General features: G+C 39.7%; 2 protein-coding genes across 3 annotated transcripts; one reads left to right on the top strand and one right to left on the bottom strand.

Annotated features, from left to right (window-relative positions):
* Positions 1–2,553: 2,553 nt before the first annotated feature.
* On the top strand, positions 2,554–7,683 carry LOC122340981 (vimentin). 2 transcript variants are annotated; one of them, XM_043234243.1, is made up of 4 exons: positions 2,554–3,450; positions 4,466–4,842; positions 5,389–5,671; positions 6,763–7,683. In XM_043234243.1, the coding sequence occupies exons 1-4, from the start codon at positions 2,892–2,894 to the stop codon at positions 6,807–6,809; spliced, it is 1,266 nt and encodes a 421-aa protein (XP_043090178.1). In that variant the 5' UTR covers positions 2,554–2,891; the 3' UTR covers positions 6,810–7,683. The 2 variants fall into 2 exon arrangements, with proteins under 2 accessions (XP_043090178.1, XP_043090179.1); XM_043234244.1 differs by having other exon boundaries at positions 6,766–7,683.
* A 940-nt stretch (positions 7,684–8,623) lies between these two features.
* Positions 8,624–15,783, bottom strand: nop14 (NOP14 nucleolar protein homolog (yeast)). Its single transcript, XM_043234418.1, has 18 exons — positions 15,436–15,783; positions 14,589–14,723; positions 13,986–14,127; positions 13,765–13,895; positions 12,902–13,036; positions 12,685–12,807; positions 12,473–12,604; positions 11,577–11,904; positions 11,356–11,486; positions 11,027–11,112; positions 10,676–10,811; positions 10,472–10,573; positions 10,184–10,337; positions 9,781–9,940; positions 9,388–9,535; positions 9,192–9,310; positions 8,872–9,027; positions 8,624–8,801 (listed from the first exon to the last, which is right to left on the bottom strand). The coding sequence occupies exons 1-18, from the start codon at positions 15,622–15,624 to the stop codon at positions 8,705–8,707; spliced, it is 2,604 nt and encodes an 867-aa protein (XP_043090353.1). The 5' UTR covers positions 15,625–15,783; the 3' UTR covers positions 8,624–8,704.
* Between the last annotated feature and the right edge of the window lie 1,540 nt (positions 15,784–17,323).

Here is a 17,323-nt window from a genome sequence, read left to right on the forward strand (position 1 = left end):
AAGGAGATTTTTAGTTCTTTTTTCCACCCTCAGGTTCCAGATTTTCACAGACTATCTGATCATAACAAACCAGACATCAGTGGAGAGATGATTTATTCATATTTCATAAATAATGTTTGCCAGTTGCAGTAATGTTTTTCTCTTAAAGACTCAAGCACTTCTTTAGATTTACTTGAGTGTGATTCACTGCAAAGTACAGATGTCTTACAGTTACTCTACTAGTTACAAGTCAGCAACTCCTAAACAACTTCAGGAAAAGTATTAGAGTATATGATTTTATCAGCACTTATATATTTTATTTATTCTGAACATAGAAGAACTCGTCAAAGAGACAGAGAACAGACAGGGTCAGGATCCATGTGCACATATTTCATGGAAAAACTCTCATGTGTGTGTGTGTGTGTGTGTGTGTGTGTGTGTGTGTGTTTCCTACATCTTTAACACTCATCAATCACTGAATATGAAACGCTAAGTATGTCATAATAATCTCATGAGATAATCACATTCCAGCAGAACGCACACACACACACACACACACACACACACACACGTCATACACCATCCGTCCGTTTCAGTGTAGAGCTGTTTAGAAACTGTTTTAAGATCAAGATGTAAATGACAAATCATCTCAAACACAGCATCTTAAAAAGGATCAAAATCAACACATTTGTAAATATAAGATTCATGTATATTCATATTTTTTGTTATACTTAAATATATATATATATATATATATATATATATATATATATAAAAATTATTTAAAAAAATTCTAAACAAAATCACTAAAACTTTAAGAATTATAAGAACTGTATAGACATACCAAAAATAGCAAATGAGAAAAACAAAAATAAAAATACAAAATACAAAAAGAGCATAAAAAACTAAACAAAAAATGACAAAAACACAAAACAAACTTAAATGACAAAACCAAACATTAAAACATATAGACATTTACAAACACAGACACACACACAAACACTAACACTCTACTCAAAACTAAATTTAAACACAAATACAATAATAACACATGTCACGGGTGTGACACACACAGCAGACACAGACTATAACATGAACACCATCCACACAGAGGATGAATGACACATATCACATACAGGCTGGCAGGCAGCCACACGGAACCAAATCACACACATAAGGACACACACGGACACACGGCACTGAAAACACTGTGGACAAATACACCAAATGACAAATTAACTACACACAGCTGATGACATACATAATTAACATGGAGGGAAGGCATAACTATGGTGGTCCACGGTGGAGCCGACGGAGGGAGGAGCCACACAGGAGGAGTAAGCACGATTTGGCTGGGCCGACAACCAGCGGCAGAGCAGGTGGTGGAGGGGAGACTGAGGCGGAAGACGAAGAGCCAGACGCTCTGGGCGCTGTTCAGAAGGCACGCCAAATCACAGCGGCTGACGGGGAGGTGGGACTGCGCGGAACCAGCGCATTGCGGCTAGTTAACAGCCACACGTGGGATGGAGGGACGAGGTGGAGCCAGGGAGGCGAGGACGACGACAGACCTACGGAGCCGGAGGGACACGCCGTGCTCTGGTGCCGCATAAGAATGTCTCTGTGGAGGACGGCCGCCGGGATCCTACAATAAAACTATGAATATATAATAGTAATAACTATATAATCATAGAAAAACTAAAAAGACCAAATTCAAATCCAAATCCAAATCCAAAATTATTCAATATATATATATATATATATATATATATATATATATATATATATATATACACTTAATACTATAGTAAAATGCATGAAAAAACCTAACGAAAACTCAAACAAAAATTAAAAATAAAAACTAATTCAAACTATGATAGTAATAGCAATATAAACGTACAAAACAGTGATAAAAATGACAAAACCAAAAATTAAAACCATATAGACATTAAAAAAAAGATTACAAAAAATGACTAAAACTGACTAAAATCTCTAATTAAAATCTAAATTTAAAAACAAATACAATAACAATAGTAATAACTATATAAACATAAAAAATGCTATATTATAAAAACCATAGACATTTAAAAATATATATGAACTTAATAAAAAGAACAAAAATAAAACTAAATTACAAAAATATATGACAAAATGGAAACATTTTAAAAACCATATAGACATTTTAAAAAAGTAAAAATTAAAGCAAATGACCAAAAACTACTACAATTTTTATATAGAGATTAAAATAACAAACAAAACGTTAAAATATAAAAATAAAAACTAATCCATGATACAAAACACTGATAAAAATTACAAAACCAAACAATCAAAACCATATAGACATTAAAAAGAAAAAATTTAATAAAAATGACAAAAACAAAAAAAACTGAAAAAAATAAAACAGACTAAAAGCTCATCTAAAATTAATTAAAATCTAAAATTAAAAACTAAGTTAAACTATTAGTATATAATAGTAATAACTATATAAACATAGAAAAAATGACAAAATCCAAAATTATAAAGACCATAGACATTTAAAAAAATATATAAACTTAATAAAAATAACAAAAATAAAACTAAATTACTAAAGACATTTTAAAAACCATACAGACATTTAAAAAAAAACTAATAATACAAATGACCAAAAACCATTATAATTTAGAGATTAAAATGAAAACTAATTATAACCATATAAACACATTTAAAAAAAACCCTGCCAAATGTGAAATTATAAAAATAAAAGCTAATTCCGACTCTGACACAGAGAGGTGGAGACGCTGGTGATGAGGTGATCTGGAAACAGCGAGGCTCACAGACTCTGGTGATGTGACACTGAAGTGTGAGGACCGCCGGCCTCCAAACGACTAATTGATGACAAGCATACGCGAGCTAACGACAAACTCCGCATTTAAAACATGCCAGAACCCTGCAGGACTTTCAAGAGGCCCCGCAAGATTCTTGAGGGCCCATATAAGCTCCGCCGCCGTCTCCCGGATCAAACCGGAGTCATGAGAGGATCGACGTATTCCCAGAAGAGCCTGAGCGTCAGCGGCTCCAGCCGGATGAGGGTCCAGAGCCCGTCTCCGTCCCGCTGCCGGGGCCCCTCGCACGGCCGGGGACGCACGGGCTTCCAGGGCCAGGCGGTGGAGCTGGACACGGAGCTCCACCAGAACCACGCCAACGAGAAGGAGGAGATGCAGGAGCTGAACGTGCGCTTCGCCGGATACATCGAGAAGGTCCAGGCCCTGGAGCAGAGGAACGCCGCTCTGAGGGCCGAGCTGGAGGTCCTGCAGGGACGCTTCAAAGGAGGGCCCACCGGCCTCGGGGACGAGTACGAGCTCAAGTTCAGAGAGATGAGAGAGCTGATCGAAGCCCTGACCGCCGAGAAGGGAGCAGCCGACATCGACAGGGGATACATCCAGGAGGAGGTGGAGGTCTGGAGACTCAAGCTGGACGAGGAGCTGGCCATCAAAGGTCAGCTAAACATTCTTCAGTTAGCATGGTCTTCATATTCTAATGAAAGAAAAGATCATTCGGGTTCATGGTGTCTGTCGCTACAAATGTATCTGCGCTGCAGACTCGTGCTTTTAATATAGACAGCATTTCTGTCATCATTTATTTAGCTGGAAAGAGAACTCCCTCCAGCGTAAGGTTAAAGAAGTCACCTTTATTTATAGAGCGCTTCTAGAACAGCTTTCAGAGGAACCTAAACAATAACATCAGGGATTCCACCGAGAACCCTTCGGTGAACAGTAACAGTAAAAAAAGAAATCATGAAGGTTCCAAGGATGCTGAGGTTCTCCACAGAACCAGTGACGACAATAAAGAACCCTTTATTTGAGCTCTTCTGGGTCAGGATGGCATCAGTGCTTGTGAAGAACCTTCAACCTTCGTAGAACCTTTCAAACGCAGAAAAGGTCCTTTAGAATTAAAAAAAAGTTTTACGGAAAATGCTTACGGGAAAAACTACTCCTCTGGAAGTGTACTGAAAAAATAGATTTCTTGTTTTCTAGTATAAATAAATAAAACCTCTTGAGTCAGGATGCATTCGCTGGACAGTTAAAATGACGAGATATTATATATTGCTTTCTGAAAATATATTTTTGTTAGGCAAAAAAAAAGACAATGAATTTTATTTTATTATTATTTATTTATTAATTATTTATTTTATGATATATATGTATATTTTATTATATTTAGTAGTATTATTTTTCTTACCACATTTGAAGGCATTTAATCTGTTCAGAAAATTATATATATATATATATATATATATATATATATATATATATATATATATATATATATATATATATATATATTTTAAGCATTTTACTTGTCTAACTTTAGAATTTTTTTTAGAACGAGACAAAAAATGTTTTTGCACGTGTACGTAAAGAGAACGCGTTTACTTCCGTCATGCAGTACAGTCAAATGATTTTTGTTGAAGTCCGTAAATAAAGCATGTTTCATGACTCTTGGTCCTCAGAGGAAGCTGAGATGATTCTTCGCGAGTTCCGTCAGGACGTGGACAACGCCACGCTGCAGAAGGCCGACCTGGAGAAGCGCGTGGAGCAGCTGGTGGCCGAGATCGAGTTCCTGAAGAAGCTCCACGACGAGGAGGTGTCTGACCTCCTGAAGCAGATCGAGGAGTCCAAGGTGACGGTGGAGCTGGACTCGGACAGACCGGACCTGGCCGCTTACCTGCGCAACATGCGCGCCGAGATCGAGTCCGTGGCCGCTCGCAACGTCCAGGAGGCCGAGAAGTGGTACAAGGGCAAGTTCGACACCCTGAAGGAGCAGGCCAGCAAACACGAGGACCAGATGAAGAGCATGAAGGACGAGATCAGCGTCTTCCACAACCAGGTCTGTTTCTCAAACCAGCTTCAGTTATTTAAAGAGCGTTTAGATCTCTGTATGAACTATTTAGGCTTTTAATCTGGACAACGTGACTTGAAGGTGATTTTCTTCCGGATTGTTTTCTACCTTAAACATCTACAAAACATCGAATGAAAAAAAAAAAGAGTTTTGAGAACAAAATAATGTTTTCTAGTGCAAATATCTAAACTTTCTTCAATCCGGATGCATTTACTTGTCAGGTAAAATGAAAATAAGACTAGTTAACTTTAGTTAACAAACCACTAGTGAAAAATCATCCTGCCTTAGGTATTTCTATTATTTAATTATAAGTGTTTGAATTATTTCTGTAGCAGTTGCTTATCATGAATTATTAATGCATTAACTGATAAAGTGTCACCATTTGCGCTTTTTATTTTGTGTGAATTTTATACATTTTTTGCACTTAAACAATCCTTTCCTTTCGCTCTGAGAAACCGTTGTTGAACCTATCACGAGAAGTAATACTTAATGAACTAAAGGTTACTGAAGTCCGTTGGGTGATGATGTTCTCAGGTGACGGATCTTCAGAACCAGATCGACGGGCTCCGGGCGAGGAACGCGGCTCTGGAGCAGCAGCTGGAGGACATGGAGACGGCTCAGCTGGACAAGACCGGCGCTCTGGAGCACATCATCGCCCAGCTCGAGGGCCAGCTTTGCGAGACCAAGATGGACATGGGCAAATACATGGGCGACTACCAGCAGCTGCTCCACATCAAGCTGAAGCTGGACGCTGAGATCGCCACCTACAGGAGACTCCTGGAAGGAGAGGAGAAGCGGCTCGGGATCTCCGCCGAAGGTCTGTCTGAGATTAATTCTATCCGAAACAAATATCTGAACATCTGCAAAAAGATCTCCTTTGAAGTTGTCCGAATGAATGCATATTACTAATCAAAATATCTTCCCTGAGTATGAAATATTGGGAGCCATACAGTGTTTTGAGCCACTGATGATGCTTCACAGAAACATATAAATATTTATAATGTAACTTTCTCTCTATAAACACTTCAAGAAAACTTTATGCAAATTTCTATTTAATTTTTTATATAATTAAATTTTCTATATAGGTTGCATGCCAAGTTAAACAATGCATGAATGGACATGGAACTCAATTTGAATTCTATCATCAAATATAAAATTACTTAAAAGCATTACTAATTTATGATAATTAGTACAGTAATCTAATTGCACTGTTGAAGCCGTAATTATTAATTCACTCTTTTTTTTTATGGTAACTTACCCGAATAATTACGAGTAACTCAACTAATTTCATAATAAATGTAACTGTAATTAGTTACAATTACAGGAAAAAATGTGTTAATGAAAAAAAGTTACTCATGAATATGTTAACGATTACAAATAGAGCTACATCAGATTTTTCTCACACACAAATATTTGACTGATTTCTTTCAGACTTTGCATTGATAAAATACGAGACATCTTTGTTTCAGGAGTTTTGGACACGCTTATTTAATATTTACTTAATTGTCGATTTTTTAGATTAACTGTATTTCCAAGACATTGTTAACAGTATGTGCAATAGATAATCTGTATTAAACATTTTTAAAAAAATCTCCATTTGCATTAAAACAAGCTCAGCTGCAACTACAACAAAAGAGAATTCTGGAAACCGAAACAAAAAATAAATCATAAACAATTAATAGGCAAACACGTAAATAAAAAAAATAATAATATGAAATTCCCAGAACTTGAAGACAGCGATAAGGGCCGATGAATGCAAACTGTGTCTTTAAAGTTGGTTCAAAATATCAAACGTTTACTTTCCTCCGACAGGCCGAAGCCAAAAGATCATGACTTTTTGAAAACCGTCATCTCAAAGAAAACTCACAGCTTCGGTTCAGTTTTAATCTGATGTCTTGTTTTCTCAAGCAGTGACAGAAGAGAGAAGCTCATCCGTAGAGACACACATCGCCTGAAGATCAACCTCCACTAAACCATGAGCTCAACTAGTTAACCAGGCCTCCTGAGACTCAACTACGTCTCACCAGGCTCTAAATAAAGCTTGATTTCAATGCACACTTGTCTCTGTCGTATGTCTTGTGCACGCTTTATAAAACTTCAGTTACTCTGAACTGCAGGAAGGGCTCCTTTATTCCTGGAGGATCTGTATTAATACAAAATGGCATCAGATACTCAGATCTATGCATACAGACGTGGACATAATTGCTGGTACCCTTCAGGCAATGAAAGAAAAACTCACAATGGTCACAGAAATAACTTTAATCTGGCAAAAGTAATAATAAATAAAACATGTATGAATGTTAACCGGTGAAAGTGACACATTTCTTTTCAACCATGCTTCAATGGAATTCTTTAAAAAAACAAAAACTCATGGAATAGGCCTGGACAAAAATGAAGGCACCCCTAGAAAAGACTGAATATAATGTGACCAAAGGGATGCGTTAATTCAAGGTGTGTCCACTAATTAGCATCACAGGTGTCTACAATCTTGTAATCAGTCAGTGGGGATATATATAGGGCTCTGGGTAGTCATTGTGTTGTTTGGTGAACATGGACCAGAGGAAGAGAAGGAAAGTTATAGACAAGCATGTTAAAGGTAAAGGCTAGCTCCATCTCCAAGCAGCTAGATGTTCCTGTGACTACAGATGCACACATTATTCAGAAATATAAAATCCATGGGACTGTAGTCAACCTCCCAAGTCAAAGAGACGGTAACAAAAGAGCCCAGAAAGACTTCTAAAGAGATTCAAGGTGAACTTCATGCTGAAGGAACATCAGTAAGCTTGGTCTCAGTTGCAGGTCATGGGTCTTGCAACAGGACAATGACCCAAAACACAGTTAAAAACACCCAAGAATGGCTAAGAGGAAAACATGGGACTGTTCTAAAGTGGCCTTCTATGAGCCCTGAGTTCAATCCTACTGAGCATCTTTGGAAGGAGCTGAAACATGTCTGGAAGAGGCGTCCTTCAAACCAGAAACAATTGGAGCAGTTTGCTCATGAGGAGTGGACCAAAATATATTTTCAGAGTCACAGGAATCATTTGATCATTTGATGGGTACCATCATTTTTGACCAGGCCTGTTCCATGATTTCTTTTTTTTTTAAATTCCGTTGAAGCATGGATGAAAAGCAATGTCTGACTTTCATTGGTTAACGTTCATAGAATGTATTACTTTTGTCTTATTTCTGACCATTGTGATTTTCTTTCATTGACCGAAGGGTACCAACAACTTTTTCCACGTCTGTGCCTACAGGGATTGGACAATAAAACTGAAACGCTGGGTTTTAGACCTCAGTAATTCATTAGTCTGGTGTAGGGCCTCCTTTTGTGGAAGTTATTCTTCTTGCAGAATACTACGTGATGCTGGAGGAAAATGTTCCTTACTCGCTCCTCCAAAACACCCCAAAGTGGCTCAATGATAAATAATTTTTAATTTAAGAAATACATTTTAAGCAAGGGTGCTTTAAATTGACCAAAAGTGTTGATAAAAACATCACACAACATTTCAGATAAATGCTGTTCTTCTGAACTTTCCATTCATACATTAAAAAATATATAATTAGAATAATTGAAATACATTTTAAAATGCATTCCTACTGTAGTATTTTGAATCAAATAAATGCAAGCTTGAAGAGCAGGAAAAATTCTTTAAAATCATTACAAATCATGTTCATTCTTGATTGAAGATTGTATTGTATAAAACAAGATTTTTTTGGGGGTTGTTGCAGTGTAGCAATGATTTCAAGAAACGACGATTAGATCACAGAGTCTCACTGCAAAGCTTTATTTCTCACAATCTGTCAGATAAAACCCCTCTCACGAGAACAAACACAGAAGCCGTCTTCCTCCTCACTTCCTCTTCTTCCTCTTCAGGGCCTTCCACTCTCCCTCCTGCGTGGCCAGACTGCCATAGAGCTCCTTCACCCTCCTCTTCCTCTCCGAGTCCCTGAAGAACAAACAGCGCAGAGTCAGAGAGCGATGTGAGGATCATCTCCAGACGCTCCTCAAACACTGACCTGTTCAAGACGTCCTGGAGCTTCTCACGGGCCAGGAACCGCGAGTCCTTCCGGATCTCTCGCAGCGCTCCTTTGAACTCTCGCTTGTACTTGTGTTTGAGTCGCTCGTGCTCCTTCTCCTCCCTCGTGTTCCCGCGCTTCTTACCGTAATCCAGACTAAAAACAGAAAATCTCCTTCAAATCAAGTTCTTAGCCATGCACCTCCAATCTATGTTTTGATACATTTACAAGCATTTGATAGAATTGACAAAGTGTATTGTTGTCTTTCTATAAATATATCTCTGCCAGAATGAAATGAATCTCATTCCTGTTTCACTCACATCTGCACTATTTTCGGTGTGAAGAGTTTCAGAGGGACGGGCTTCTTCTTCTTGAACACCAGAGGTGCATGCTGGGAAGGCGTCTCGGGAATGGCGTCTAGGATGGCCCGCTGAAGATCCTGCACATGAACACATGAGAATGACTGGAAATGTGCTGCTGCTGCTGATGATGATGAAGAGGAACGAGACACCGAACCTGGATCGGGGCGGGGTAAATGTCCACAGGAAGATGCTTGAGCAGCAGCGTTCTGATTGGCTGGAAGATGTGCGCGAACGACGGCAGCTCCTTGTAGAGCGAGGAGCATCTCTTCACCAGATCCAGACACGAGTCAATGAGAGACAGCCTGAACACACACACACAGCGTATGACCTCATTAATAATTGTAACCATGAATCATGATAACTCTATTCATTTTTATACCTTTAGAAAGTGAAGTGAACTAAAATACACCACTGATGATTTATAAACATTAACACACATTAAGAGCAGCAATAATACTACACTTTACATTAAGGCTTGAACTTCCCAAACATCTCATACACAAGTGTGATTAAAAGAGAGAGAGAGTGTGTGTGTGTGTGTGTATACCTGTAGTGGTCAGTCTCCTCTGGACTCTGGGCTGGGCGTCTGTGAGTGGTGTTCAGTGAGGTGTGTGTTCTGTTCCAGGTGTGAGACGTGTTTGGATCCTTCAGAACCAGTAGATCACTGCTCTTCCCCTGCCGTCTGAACGGACTGACCACTGTATAACCTACACACACACACACACACACAAAAAATGTATGAATGCAGTAATGCCTCTGTCGTTCATGATGATGGTCATGAGCAGACAGGAAACACCCCAGAATCCTCTTCCTGTTTCCACATGAACAGCTTGTTAGGTTTAATCAGACGAGGGAAAATCTCACAGACATTCGAGAATAAAGAGAATTTCTCATCAGATCTCTCACACACACACACACACACACACACACACACACACACACAGCAGTACCTATGTTGTGTTTGTCAGAGACGGTAAGGTGCAGGACTCCCAGCAGGAAGTTTATCAGTTCTGGGAAAAACCTCTGAGACAGAGAGACGAACTCCAGCGCCAGACAACAGAGAATCAAACCCTTACACACATCCTCCAGAGAGAGCACCACACACTAACACACACACACACACACACACACACACACACACAGAGAGAGACATAACATTAAGTCTTAGGTGAACAAGATGTGTAAAAAGCAGCTGTATGACTAAAACAAACAATCAAATCATTATTACATACACACACCTTGGTGAGCGTCTGACTGAGGAAGAGGAACGCAGGAGTCATCACTGGGTGTCTGAAGTCTGATGCAGGGAAGAGGAGCGCCGTGATCTTCAGGAGAACCAGCTGCAGCACACACACACACACACACACACACACACACACGATGAGCTCAGGATCAGTCACTCGTCTCTGTATCTGTGATCTTATGTCAGTGCAGCAGCACACCATGTCTAGATCGGGCATTGGCGCTCGACCTTTGACCTCCAGAGTCTCCTCCATACTGTGGCCGCTGTCACTGAGTAACGTCTGCACGGCTTTACAGGCAGCCTGGGGAAACATGTGACACAGACCGCAGATCTGCCTGCACACACACACACACACACACACACACACACACACAATCATACAGAGAAGTGTAATGGAGGACAACAGGTAAACCTGACTCCCCCGATCTCAAAAAGAGACTGATGCTAGAGGTTGTGACTCCCAAACCAGACCTGGGTTCAAGACCTGGTTCTAGTTTGTGTGCGTGTGTGTGTGTGTATGTGTTTGTGAGTGAGAGTGTGTATTACTCACGGGATGAGTGCATTGACGGTTCTCAGATCAGGAGGATTCTGGGTAGAGAGTTCACCAACATACTCCAGCAGAAAACTGAACAACTTCTGAACACAGAATAAAACACAATCATATTTAACACACACACACAGGTATGTGTCAAACGCTAAACACATCTACACAGTGAGGAAAACAACTTCTACTGAAGCTCTTGAGATGTGACTAAAACCAGAAATAACAACAACAAAAAAAAAAAAAAAAAAAAGATATATATAAATAACACATTTAATTATAATTATATTTTTCTGTGCAGGTTTAAAAAAAGAGTGTAAGAGGGTTTGGTGACTGACCTGGAGCTTGACTTTGTTTGCTGGGGACAGACTGGGATGATGACACTTGACCGTTCTGTCCAGGATGAGGCGCTGCTGCTCCGGGCCGTGTCCCTGCAGGAGCTGCTTCAGATCACTGTAACTGTCCGGAGCTGACACACACACACACACACACACCTCTTAGACTGACCTCTGACCCCAGGACAGATTCGTTCAGCGTGATGATCATGTGACTGTGGTACCTGTGAAGGTGTATGGCAGCTCTGCTCGGGCTGCTTCCTGTTCGGCTTTCTTCTGCTCCTCGGTCGCCGCTGGAGGCCCTTCAGCATCAAGCTGCTCTTCCTCAACGCCCTGACCGTCCTCATCCTCACTGCCCTCTTCAGACCGCAGGTCACCGTGATCATCATCATCATCCTCACCCCCCTCCTCCTCCTCCTCCTCTTCTTCACCCTCGGCATCACCATCATCAGCATCATCATCATCTGAGGCACCCTCCTCCTCCTCTCCTCCCTCTTCATCATCATCATCCTCTTTCTCCTCTTCCTCTCCCTCTATGTTCCATTTACCATCCTGCAGTTTATAAACATTCCAATCATATGCAAAGGAAATGTCACAGAATACAAGCAACAAAAAAGTCAACATTTCTGTGCTTCACGTTTTCACTTTTTTACAATCAAATCACGAGCTTCATAAAATACAGATGGTTTTCAGAGAAGCTTCAGGGTGATAAACAGGACAATAACTGTCAAAGATATAAAATTATTCATTTATAAAGCTGTTTATTATTTTAGAAGGCATTTTAAAATGATTTTACAGTACTTTCATTACATGTTTTCTAAATTAAGTATTTTGATTGAGAACATTTCATATTTTAAACGATTCCAGATTTCCAAACACTGTGCTCTCCTGACAAACCAGACATCAACGGAGAGATTTCAGACGATGTTTAAACCTCAGTCATAAACAAGTAGACCTTTATGACTGTTTTTGTGCTCCAGGGTCACATATGATTTTAAGGTTTGTGATGGCGAGTGTGTGTGCGTGTGAGTGCGTGTGAGAGTGTGACTGTCTGTGTGAAAGTGTGTGTGTGTGTGTGTGTGTGTTAGAGTGTATGAGTGTGTGAAAGAGTGTTTCCGACCTTGTAAGCGAGCGTTTTGCGGTCGTCTCCATCCAGTATGAATCCATCATTCATGTCATCAGCAGAGATGTGTGTGTTAGTCTGAACAGCCTCTTCCTCAGCGTCTCCCATCATCCTCTTCAGTCTGTCGGCCTGAAACACACACACACACGGATGAGGTCTTCCTCCTCCTCCTCTTCCTCCTCTGGTGTCCAGCAGAAGGAGCTCAGTACCTCCAGAGTCTGCAGACGCTGTTTCTCCTCTCGAGCCAGCTCCTCGGCGCTCTTCAGCTTCTCTGAGGGTTGAGCCTTCATCTCAAAGCCCAGCTCTCGCACCATCACGTCATACTGGTCCAGCTAACACACACACACACACACACACACACACACATATATATATGTCAGAGCGAGGACCAGCAGCAGCAGTGTTTGGATGTAGGTGCTCCAGTACCTTGGGTTTGTCCATCTCGTCTTTTCTCTCCGCTTTCGGGGTTTTGTGGGCGAGAAGATTCTGGATGGATTTCCATTCCTGATCCAGTTTCTCCGTGAGCTCCTGGGACTCCTCCTTCTGTGTCTGACGCTCACGCTGAGAAGATCAAGAGCGTTAAAGAACCGCCAGGAGCTTAATTAATCGATCTTACTCTACTACTACTATCTTACTATCTAACTATACTTAACGTTACAGCTGCTATTTTAGATATTGTTACAACTATTGTTAGCTATAGTTAACATTACAGCTGTCATTATACTCAAAGTTATTGTTACAGATGTTATAGTTACAGTACTTATCATTCCAGATGTTACGCTAACACTTGAAGTTATTGTTACAGCTGTGGTCTTTGTTACAGATACTGGTATTTTAATAGTTGTATTTACCGTTACAGCTGTCATGTTACAGATGTTTTTATCATTACAGCTATTGTAAAGAGCCGTTTTAGTTATTCTATAGATGTCTATAGTTATTGCAATTATAGTTATTACATTTATATTTACAGTTAATGTTGCAGATGTCATTATATTTACTACAATTGTTGTTAAAGCTACCATTACAGTTATTGTTACAGCTATCACTATAGTTAATATTACAGCAGTATTAATATCTATTATCAGATTTTTTGCTACAGCTATCCTTCTTGTTACAGTTATACTTTCAACTATCAGTTATCTTTACAGCTTTTATAGACTTCGTTTTAGTTCTTATACAGCTATAGTAGATATGATCTTGATGTGAAGCTGTTTGAGGTTGAGACAGGATGATGTTTAATTACTTAATATTAAAGTAACATTTTATTATTCGAGGACACGCTTTCTGACCTTCTCCTGTTTGGATTTGAGGATGAGCTCCTCGATCAGCTCCTGCCGTGATCTGGGCTTGCCTTCTTCGACGGCAATCTTTTTCCTCAGCAGACCTCCGCCGCCGCCGAAATGTGTAGCGGTCAGTTCAGCTGCGGACACATGCATCATCACATCAGTTACTGACCGTAACACTGAATGAATACAGATGCCTGATGGTCATTCGTGTATAAACGCATCACCTGACAGCAGGCCCCTTTCTTCAGAGTCGCTGTCGCTGTCGATCACATCCGTCATCTTCTCCATCTCCGCCAGAGACTGGCCGTAATGGGTCAGCTCCTCTTCCTCGTTCAGATTAAACATGTCCTTCCTGTCGTGAGTGCGCTGCACACACACACACACAAAGTGATGATCAGTAAAGCTGCAGGACATGTTACAGATATTGTAACAAGTTACATGCAACAGATGTTATAGTTATCATAATTAGTTTACAGGTGTTACAGTTATTGTTACAGATGTTATAGTTATTGTTACAGATGTTACAATTAGTTTTACAGATGTTACAGTTATTGTTACAGATGTTACAATGTTATAGTTATTGTTACAGTTGTTAGAATTAGTTTTACAGATGTTACAATTAGTGTTACAGATGTTAGTTATTGTTAGAGTTGTTACAGTTATTGTTACAGATGTTACAGTTATTGTTAGACTTGTTACAATTAGTTTTACAGATGTTACAGTTATTGTTAGTTGATACAATTAGTTTTACAGATGTTACAGTTATCGTTACAGATGTTACAGTTATCACAGCGTTCATGATTGTGACCGTTTTTGTGACGTCTCACCTGTCTCTCCAGCGTGAATCTCTGCAGGATCTTCTCCTCGGGTGTCATTTTACTGTCATATTCACCGAAGCGCCGGTCGATGAACTTGTTGTTTTTGTCTTTCATTCTGAACTCCTTCAGGAGAGTCTCCTTCCTCTGACGAATCAAACACACAGCCCATCTGAGATTTAATCGACCAGTCGTTTTGCACAGAAAGATTTTTGAAGAAGTCTCTGCTGCTCACCAAGAGATTACAGCTAGTACTTTTATTTAGCAGTGATGCTTTAAATTGATCAATAGTGACGAAAAGTAAAGAAATGTATAACGACTTCTACGTTAGACAAAAGCTGTTATGAACTTTCTACTCATCAACATAATATTCAGAAATGGTTCTCATTATGAATAAATCATAATGATTTCTGAATATTCGTGTGACACTAACGACTTAAGTAATGATATCATATATTAATATTAATTAATTTATTTACGTGGTCAAATATGTTCAAAATGTTTGTTTTGGCTGTACTTTGGATCAAATAAATGCAAGCTTGGTGATCAGAAGAGACTTAAAACCATCAAAAATATTAAAGTTAAAAACTTGACTGTTGGTGTATATTTTTATGGTATCAGTTACACGTTACATGTATTTACTATTACAATACTAATTGATTATATGCAAGTAACCTTATAGTAAGTACATGTAACTTAAATGTATATTACTCTGTACTTGTATAAACAAGGACACTTTAAAATAAAGTTTAACCCAAAGGAACGGTGTACGTTACGCTGTAACGGTACGAGACAGTATTTACTCAAGAATACCGCGGTAACACCCCAGTAAACGTCCACAAACACTAGCGTGGTTTACCTTCTGAATGGCTCTGGATCTGGAGACCCCCGGCAGACCCACGTCGTGTTTACTCTTGCGACCCAAAACATCGAACTTCTTGCGGTTGATCTTCACCTCGAACGGGTTTTTCTGGATCTCCGGAGCCGCTTTAGATTTGCGGACTTTATCGGACACACCGCGCCTGGTCTTCTGCTGTTTCTTCATCATTGAGCGCTTGGATCAGACACTGACGGGAAGACCGGTGTAACAATCCGCTCACATTAACATGATCTTTAAACCGAGCGTTGAATCCCGTTTCATCCGTTCATCACAAACACACGCCGCGCGCACGAGACAGAAACACACGCGGAAGGACGGCGCTGATTGGACGACGATCGCCTCCTGCGGCCGGGAGAGGAACTGCACACAGAGAATGAGCGCTCTTATCAGATGTATATTTTTGCTTTCACTTGTGTTATTTTAGCATGATATATTATTTTTTTGTATTCATTTATAATTTGATGTACTTTTAATGTTTTAGTGGTCTTTAAAGTTGTAATAATTTAGTCATATATGTACTATTTCTATTATTGTTCTATATTTATTTTATGTTCTATTATAATAACAATACATTATGCAAAATGACATACAATTAACCCATAAACCAAACCCTAACCATGTAGTAAGTACATGTAGTTAATTAATATTATTATTACTCAGTATGAGTACACTATAACAAGGACCCCAACATTTTTTATTGGTTTTAGTTAATGATAATAACCCTTCTCTACTGCTAGAACTACTTAGTTTCTTTAAAAACATCAAATAAACATAATCATGATTACTTTTTTATGTGGAAACAGGCTTCTTTGCTAAATGAAAGAATGTCTGTTATAATTAATACAAGTTGTTTCCTCATCTTTTAAAGTGAACCTTCAGTTGAGCATCAGCTGCAGCAGAGGTCGCACTGATCAAACAAACCTGTGTGTTCAGTGTGTGTGTGTGTGTGTGTGTGTGTGTTTCAGGGCCTCCTGTGATGATGATGATGATGAAGATGATGTAATGAGCTCACCTCAAGCCAAAGAAATGAAAACACATTTTTTCTGGTTTGTAGTTTATTTGCTGCTCTGCGAGAACTCTCTCTCTCTCTCACTTACACACACACACACACAGACTCTCCAGATGTTTCACCACACAGTGTGTGTGTGAGCCTGTAATCTAGACCAGACTCATGCATTTACCCGTTTGCTAATTGCAATGGAAGCCTGTTGGTCACTTAGACACACACACACACACACACACACATCCCTCTCTTTCACATACACACACATACACACTCTCTCTCTTACACACACACTCCATCCCTCTCTTTCACACACACACACACAGAGTGTCACGTTACAGTCAGTGTAAGGTTCCGGTGATTTACTGTACTTCACAGCTTCTTTCTTCTGTTTCTGTAGTTTCTCTGAGTCTGCAGTCGTTTGTACGGCACACGTCAGCAACACACACAGGGTCAGAGGTCACCGTGTGCTGGAGTCATTATGGGTTAATAGGAAAAAGAGTTTATGATACACAATCGACACACAGTGTGGTTTCACTAGCACACACACACACACACACACACCACAGTCTGGAAACAATCAGCTCACTTTTCTTTCTGCTGTCCTCTCTCTCTCTCTCTCTCTCTCTGAATGACACAGGATGTGAGTCAGGCTCTGTGTGTGTGTGTGTGTGTGTGTGTGTGTGGCAGTGATTCACTCACATCAGCTCCTCTGCAGTATAAACACACTCTAATGTGAGCCTGACAGTTGATCTTTGAGTCTCCGGCACTGATCAGACACTTTAAACAGACACTTCACATAAAATCATCCATTCATTCTCACTCATGTCATTCAAACAGAACGATCATTTAAGTCTCTTTAAG

The sequence above is a fragment of the Puntigrus tetrazona genome, unplaced genomic scaffold, assembly GCF_018831695.1.
Source record: "Puntigrus tetrazona isolate hp1 unplaced genomic scaffold, ASM1883169v1 S000001111, whole genome shotgun sequence".
Lineage (NCBI taxonomy): Eukaryota > Metazoa > Chordata > Actinopteri > Cypriniformes > Cyprinidae > Puntigrus > Puntigrus tetrazona.